The sequence below is a fragment of the Myiozetetes cayanensis genome, unplaced genomic scaffold (assembly GCF_022539395.1).
Source record: "Myiozetetes cayanensis isolate MyiCay16 unplaced genomic scaffold, myiCay2020 scf19, whole genome shotgun sequence".
In the NCBI taxonomy this organism is placed as follows: Eukaryota; Metazoa; Chordata; class Aves; order Passeriformes; family Tyrannidae; genus Myiozetetes; species Myiozetetes cayanensis.
In genome coordinates, this window is record NW_026087400.1 from 283,183 (window position 1) to 291,553 (window position 8,371).

The window sequence follows — 8,371 nt, forward strand, 5'->3', positions numbered from 1 at the left end:
TCACTGTCATGCAGGGTGAAGGACTGAAACTCTCTGCATGGAGTGGCAGCAGTAATTTTTTAGGTAGTAATTTTTGAATTGCTGTGAGATTGAAGACAAATGAGATTGCAGGGTTTGTCTGCCTTCATACCTTTGCTGTCAAAGTCTGATGCACTGTGAAAAGTTTTTTGAGGTGATTAAGTGGTATTTTAGGGATTTTTGCTGTTCCATTGACTCATTTTACAGAAAATTTCTTCTATTCAGGTGATCCAGATCCTGTTTTGAGATGTATAGTTTCTGGATTCTTTGCCAATGCAGCTAAATTCCACTCTACTGGAGCTTACAGGTAACTATATATAGTTGAAAAGCTCCTTTGATGAATAAATCTAAATTTAATCACCAAACAGATGCTTCTCTAGACACTTGCAATTAGAAACATGTGGCAGTTGATTTACTCAATATTTTGTTGTGTATTTGCAAACAGCTTCAATGTTTATCTCTTTGGAGTTATTAATAGTGGGAAGCTGTTACTAGTAATAATTAGGTTGTGTTTATTTAAGCAAGTACAGTGGTAGTGCAACAGTAAATAAATGCCTGAAATACTATTTTTTCATTTAATGTAGGCAGAACTTCTTTTAGGACATTAAATTATCAATTGTTCCTTTGGCAAGGATTTAAGCCTGTTTTTATCTGTTCGTTAAATGCAAATGTTGTTAATTTAGTCCAGTTCTTTTGTTCTTGTTTTTATTGACATTCTTACTGGGGAAATGTTAAACAATAAATAGCTGCACAGTCTGAAATAGTATCTTACTTTCAAGGACTATCCGTGATGACCATGAGCTTCACATCCACCCCACCTCAGTGCTGTATGCAGAGAAACCTCCACGCTGGTAAGTTAAAGCTGCTTTCACTTGTTTGGAGATTTTTTTAAGGCAACATCCAGACATGTTCCTGAATGACTTCTCTCCCCCAGTGGATAAATAAATGTAGAAGGTTACCATTCCCACAGAGAGAATCCAATTGGCTTTGCAACATTTTGTAGGCAGTATCCAAATAAATCAGGGGAATAGAGTGACATTTAACTGCCAGAAAAACCTGCAGAGTTTGGAAAGCAGAGCCAGGTAACCCTTGTTTAGTGGGCACCATATCCTGCACTGCAGATTGTTCTCCGAGTAGTCTCTGTACCTAGACAGAACTAGGGTTAATTTACTTTTATTAAGCTTATTAAGGAAATATCCTGTCAAACATATGCTGCAGTAATTGCAAATGGCTTGCTAGGAGAGGGCTTACACATAAAATACATGATGTGAGAAGTTACGGCTGTCCAGCAAATTGAGGAAAGAAATGGTTCTACTTTCCCATCAGCTGGGATATTATCATTCTATTTGCAGGTCAAAAATGTTCAGATAAACAAATGTGTTCCTAACTTTCAGGTCACCATGATCAGCCTGAAGTATTTGGGCTTTTGTCCTTCACTGCTTGTTGTTGGGACTTTGAAGGATAAACTTGGCCCAGTGTCATGGCTTATGGCATCCTGTAAGACAGGAGTAATTAGCAACCTAAATTTCAGTGCTAGTGCTTCCTGGGCAACCACCCTCTATTGAGGGCTTCAATTCTCTGTCTGTTACAGGTGTATAGAAAATGTGTTCTCATTCTGGTTTATTTTCCTCAGCTTTCTCTTTAGTTGTATTAGTTGGCATATCTCATGTTGCATTTGGCAAAGAGAATTTTGGACTCACTCCTCTTTGCTTTTGAGAGCAAAATACCAATTAATAAGAGCCCACAAACCTCATGTGTTTGCAGCTCTGCTGCATATGGAAGGCAGATAGTGACTTCTGGCTTTGGTGACTAACCCTTCAGCATGGGGGTTTGTGCTTCCTTGGGAAAGAGGACTTTCCCTGCTAAAGGTTGACCTCAGAAACAGGCTGTCCGTGCTGGTATCCTGTTCGTGCTGGCAGCAGGGATGAGTCCCCATGATTGGCTGCTTCTGTATCTCTTGCCAGGAGATGTTCTGGCAGGAGTTAAAGCTGATTTCTCCCTCTAATGCTTATCTTGCTTGTCTGCAGACTGGCACCAGGGATACTTGTGCTCAGATTCATGCCCTGCTTGTTGTGGGCCCAGGGTTTTGGTGCTTTTGACATCTTTCCTTATGATATCACAGAATAACTGATATTCTTTCTTCCAAAGCATCAGTTGTGAGTCCCCCTTGGCCCCATTACAAGAAATACTCTCTCTTCTGTACCTTATATCCGTATGTCTTGGTAGTATGTGAAGGTGTTTCATGGCAATCTAAAGTTGTCTTAATGGACAATACTCTGACCAAGCAAAGGCGAAGAGGTAAGAGGCCAAGTTACAACTTAAAGACTCCCTTGATGCTCTGTAAATGACACCTCTGGCAGCATGTATGTGAAACTGCCTAAATATGCTCTTACTCATCTCTCCCTCATTGCTTTACAGCAAACTCTATATTTTCTCTTTCCTCCTAGGGTAGTCTACAATGAAGTCATACAGACTGCTAAATATTACATGAGAGATGTGACTGCTGTTGAATCCGCGTGGCTCCTGGAACTGGCACCTCATTTTTACCAGCAAGGAACGGTACGGAATCGGCATAAATCCCAAACGGTACCATTGCTGCATCAGCAGCTCTTGTATCTGTCCTTTTTAAGTGTTTTGTTTGTTGTCTATTTCTTTGGACAAAAATTAAGTTGGTTTTGTTCATTCATTTGTATTGATGTTAATTTAAAGGAAGAGGATAATAAGTTGATGCATGAAAGGTTTTTCCCTGTTATCCAGACATCAGACAGGATCTCAGAGATACAAAGTGGTTCATTTCCACCCTGGTAAATTAAGCCTTCAACCATTTTACACTAGAATATACGTGCTGAACTTGGTGATGAGCCAGTGCTGTATCAAACCTCTTTCTGGAATAATTAGTCCTTTGATTCACATCCCATGCACATCACAACATCCCATAGTGATATGACCTCTCCACAGGCTGAAGTTTGGGAAGAGGTTTTCCTTTAGGTAGGTGGCGTTGGGAAGTGGGACTCAATAGTTTGTTCAGATCAAGCTTGAATTGCTTTTTGTAAGTGAAGAATACTTGTCTTGAATTTACTGCCTACCTTACTGAGAGAACATGTTCTCAAGGTAGGGCTGCTACTATGTGGATATTCTGTGAAACTACATCAGAACCTAATTTTTACCATTACCATTCTTTTGATATGATAGAGGTGAATTCAGTTTGCAGTATGACCTAATCACTGCTTTCATCCTGAAGTGAATGGAAGCTCTGGAGGACTGTGCTGGTTTTGAGGAAATTTGTCTTTTTCCAGTTTGGTCAGTTATCCATATCAGCCAGAAGGTTTGGGTTTCCTTATAAAATGTTTAAAAATTAGAAATGTTTCTGTTGTGTAAAGCTTTGAATCATACATGTAAATTTCGAATAAGCAAACCATTGCAAACCACACAGATTTATGTTAATTTATAAACATTCAGACCCTTTTTCTACTGAAGGGCACATCTTTGTGCTAGGAAGGGATTCCTCAAATATGGGAGGTTTTATTCCTATATCAAGTTAAAACCAAATCCCCAATGATTAGGATCCTGTGTTAAAAGATGTTCTTCTACAGCTTTATCTGGTCTCAGTCAATTATTTCTCATTCCAAATTTTGCAGAATTTCCTTCATGTTTTTATTTCATATTTTGTAAGTTTTTAAAAGCACAGAGGTCCAAAGGTCCAATAACTGCAGGGTTGATACAGTAGTTAAAGTCTTGTCCTTCATGTACGTGCTCCTGGTGTTTGTGCAGGTGTATTGTTGGGAGCACTTCTATCTCTCTGTGCATTTTTACACCTGGCAACTTGCTTCCAGTGGGAAATTGTCCCTTCGCTTGCAGTTAGTGCAGAAGTACTGGAAGATGATATTTTACACCAAGCCACAATATCACTTTGGGGTAGATGTGGATTTTTATTTCAAAACTTTATTTTAGCTGTATCAGCAATAATAAGAGCTTGGGAAGAATTTGTGTAAGAATTTATATAATTTGGGATTAAAGACTGAAAGCATCATTCTAATTGATTTTTTTGCTAATCATGGTGTGCCTGCTAAGAAGACTTTCTGTTCTTTTCTTGCAGCATCTTTCCTTGAAAGCAAAAAGGGCTAAAGTAGATGACCACTGACATTGTTTAAGTCTTGTGGCATCAGAAGCAGAACCCACCAGTGATTCCAAGCTGGCTACAGTCCATTCAGCAGTCAGTTCATTAGCAATCTGACCTTCCATCAACTTAAATGTTTAAATGCCTGCCAGGATCTGTAGGGGTTTATGCATGACCAGTACACTGTAAACCTACGTAGAGCTTGCATTGTGGACGTTTTATTCTTTGCCTACTTGACCACTGTTGTTAATCTGGGCATGTTGCTCCTTTTAAATAGGTAGAAAAACAATTTAAAAAGTAAGAGGACATACAAAACCACAAAAAAATTGAAACCTTCAAGAAAGAAACAGATTTCCTGGAGTGGTACAACTGCCTTACGAGCATGGGGAATAGGGTACCCTGCCTCTGTTACCTAGAGCACTGTGACCTACACCGGCAAAACTGAGCCTGACTCCTGCCAGCAGGAGCTTAGGGCAATCAACTACCCCTTGAAGTGCAAGGTGCTGCCATGCAAACACTGATTTCATGTTGGACCATGTCAAACTGGTGCAGCTTGTACTCCCAAGCAGTAAAAGTCCCCTGCCTGAGATGGAGCTGCCCTGGCAACCTGTGCTGAGCAGTCCTTCTGTGGGCAGCTTTGGACTGGAATGTCTTGTTTCTGCACATGAGAGTTGCTGTTTGGGGAGGGGGAGGAAGAGGAGCTCAGTATTTTTAAGAAGGATTAATTTTTTTGTTCAATCAGGGGACTGAACATGTATATTCCCAAACAATCAAATTCACTTTAGTCTATTTTTTTCCTACAGGAGAAAAAATGTTAGTCTCTGACTGCTTGGAAATACCAGTAAATTTCATTAGGGGGATATCATGGAACACTGTTTTTTTAGTCTCTGTTGTCCAGTATGGAAGGAAATGTTTTGTACTTTCCTATAATGAACACAGTCCTATATATTTCTTTTATTATGAATCTGTTCTGCTTGGGACTCATCTTCCTGTGTTACTGAAGAGAAGGATGCTCTGAACAGTTTCTGCTTTAATGGGGGGACTGGGATTCCATGGCTACTTTTCAGTAAGAAACTGTGCTTATTTGTTTTAACAAAATAGCTTGGATACATGTATTTATTTATTTCCATTTTCCATTTTTACCTATTAATATTTATTTTAGAAAGATATTGTTTGAAAATTTTATTTTTGTAAGGCAACTGATTTGATTAATATGTTTTTGGCATATTTTCTTTTTTTTTTAAAGTATGTAAATAGGCAAAAACTTCTACATAGAACAAATGCCTTCCTCATCACAGGACTACCTTGAAAACTTTCTTGAGAGCTTTGTTACCTTCTCCCTTCCAAACACCTGCAGAGAGAACATGTTGTGCCATGTGCACTGTGTATCTCTTCAGTGTCCTGACTGCCAGCACAAACAGATGTACCAGTCTCCACGAATGGCACCAGCAGCATGAAAACTGTGTCACCTTCCTCCCTGTTGTCCCTGAGACCCTTACATTTGTATAAATCTCTTAGAGTGGAAGCTCTTTGGGGCAGGGACTGTCTCCCAGCCAGAGCTGAGAGCAGCGTTGGCACTTACTGAAAAGATTCAATTTGCAGGTTTTTTTCTCTTAAAGGACTGGAGGAAGAACTGAATATGAAGACTTGTAAAATGTCTGTGTTTCTCTGTCCTCTGGAAGTATTCTTAAGAAAAATAAAACCATTGAATCGAGGCAGTTTGAGAATTCATCACTTCAATGGGTGATTTCCCAAGGTACTGTGTATTTGTACTGGCCTGGGCTGTCAGTGGGTGGCTACTGTATTTGCCAGTTCTGAGAATTTTGGGTGGTTCTGGAGAACTCTCTTCCCCAGATGTTCTTATACCTGGCTGCACAGCTGCAAAATTTTCTGTAAGAATGATTGTGACTCCTGAGGAGTTCAGAACCCAGGGATGTACAAGTTTTGCCAAATGCTACAACCAATTTTTCTTCTATAAGAATGGGTGCTGTAGGTCTTTGTAAACAAAAGAAGAAACTAAGACTTGTCTTTCTGGCAATTTTACAAACTATTGAGATATCATCAGCCACAAAACAGGCAGACTTTGTACTAGAGGTGCAGGCTAGGAATAAATGTTTTTAGGATCCAGATTAAGGTCACCTTTTAAGAGAAATCAGAGATATGGACCCTTTGAAGGTGTTTGAAGATGGAGACCCAAAACTTAAAAAACCCTGAAAATCTCTTTGCTTTGTAAAGCTTTGGCCTACAGCTTTGCTAGATTTGTACAGAGCATTGTGCTTTAAATAGCCTTGATACAGGAGATGGGTTACTGCCTTGTTGTTGGCTCTTTGCTGCATAAACAGTCTGTTGTGGGGGAGGTTGGTGTCATTTGAAGATGGTTGTCGGTAGTTTATGAAACATTTAAGGATTTTATCTCTGGCTTTTAGAGCATGAGGTTAAAATACTAGTCTGTTGAATCAAAATACTGCTTGAAATAGAAATAATTCCTTCACTGGCAAGGAAACAGATTTTTTTAAAAGGTAAATTTACAATCCATTGATGTTAAATGACTGTGGAGAAAAAAGGAAGGTACACTCCTCAAGCCCAAAAGAAAATGCTGTCAATGTTTCTACTCATGACTTCAGTACTGTCAGCTCTAGAATAAGATAAAGCTAAATTGGAATAAAGGTTCAGCTAAAATAATTATCAATTGAAATACATTTCTCATCTTGTAGATTTAAAGTAATTCTGATAACCTGATGAGAAAACAGTCACAACTCTTCCAGGTTAATCTGAAGAAAGAGACGAGTAGTTAAAATACTAAAAAGAAAAGGGACAAAAATAAGGGAGGGGTAACTGCTATTGCTTCTCCATGGTTTGTGATATAATTTCTGGCAAGACAGGTGTTCTAGGCTTTGCCAGAATTCCTGCATTGGGTGCAGCAAGAGGAGAGTTGAGCTGAGCCTGACAGAGCTCTAAGCAGGGCAGAGCCATGCTGATGGCACCCAGCAGAGCTGTGGAGGCAGGCTCAGTGTCTGTCACCAGGCTTCTCTGGGGAAAAAAACCTTCAAGGACTCCAGAGGTACTAGAGATCATTTTGTGTATTTTTACAAAAGTTGGAAGATAAACATTCTGTATCTACCTCCTCCCTCCAGAATTTTTTTCTGGACTGACTTTTTGGTTGGAGACAGAAAGAACTGGAGCATCTGAATTTGCTGTTGACTTTGTCTCTCTCTTTGTAGTTCATTTTACTGAAGTCTAAATATGAGTGAAATTTTACCTCCTATACCAGGAGGAGACTGCAATGTCTGTCAGACTTATTGACACCCACAAACATGATGCTTTCTGGAAGGCAAAAATGGTTTTGGCAAGTGGGTTAGTGTGTTTGGAGTTCTCTTGCCAAAGTAGGCTGAAAGAGTTTGAGAGAAAACTCTTCTCTGTAAAACTGGAAGGCACAGACTGCTGACATCTGATATTTCTCAGTGCTGACTGATCTTTAAATGCTGTGCTTGATTTTAGTTGCACTTTTTTCCTCACTTGGATTTCTCTGTTAAACTCTGGGGACTATTTATGTCACTTGTCTCCCTTTAACTCCTCCTTTGTGGTCACTGGAGGAAAAGCTATGAGAGGAGGGAGTGAGTCTTCTTTCTGCCCCTTCTTCTACCATGGCTGAATGGCAGAAAGTAGTTTGCTACACACCTCTCCTCCCTGTGCTTTTCCACTGCAGAAAGATGCAGACCTGCAAGGGAGTGTTGTTCCCCCTCCTTTTCTATTTAAAAAAAAAAAAATGAAAAAGCAGCATGAAACTTAAAAACATGGATAAAGTGGTAGAATATTCCTGTGGAAAAAATTTCAAAGCCTTTTTAATGAAAAGTTTTCAGGGAAAAATCCACAAATTAAGGTAATGGCCCTGTCTGAAACTGCCCAGCTCTTGACGTTTTTCTCTCCAAGCTGTGCTCTGCACACACACCCCCACCCCCCAGTCGGACTCACTGGGCCTTGGAAATGCAATCATGATGCCCTTCTAGAGATTTCCATTTCGCATTTGTTCTGTGAGCCTGTGTTGTTTTGGCTGAAGGGTTCATGTGGCACAGTCGAGGTGGGAAGCACTATGAAAGCTCCTGCTGTCAGCAGAAACTGCTGTTAAATTCTTGGTGCTTATGTGATGCAGAAGAGGTGATATGGAGCTCCTGAGTGGAGCAGCACGTGGCAAACATGTAATGAAAAATGGCAACTGAATCAAAATTAATTATTATA

The 8,371-nt window shown here is 39.8% G+C and overlaps 1 protein-coding gene across 2 annotated transcripts in view; it reads left to right on the forward strand.

Annotated features, from left to right (window-relative positions):
* The window catches only part of DHX35 (DEAH-box helicase 35), a 28,442-nt gene extending 22,592 nt beyond the window's left edge, over positions 1–5,850 (forward strand). Inside the window, exons 19-22 of one of the 2 annotated variants that reach the window (XM_050313583.1) lie at positions 244–325; positions 798–869; positions 2,466–2,604; positions 4,115–5,850. In XM_050313583.1, the coding sequence (XP_050169540.1) occupies positions 244–325; positions 798–869; positions 2,466–2,604; positions 4,115–4,159 (338 nt within the window). In that variant the 3' untranslated portion in view covers positions 4,160–5,850. The remainder of the gene's footprint in view (positions 1–243; positions 326–797; positions 870–2,465; positions 2,605–4,114) is intronic. The other variant, XM_050313584.1, reaches the window with a different exon arrangement.
* Positions 5,851–8,371: the final 2,521 nt, after the last annotated feature.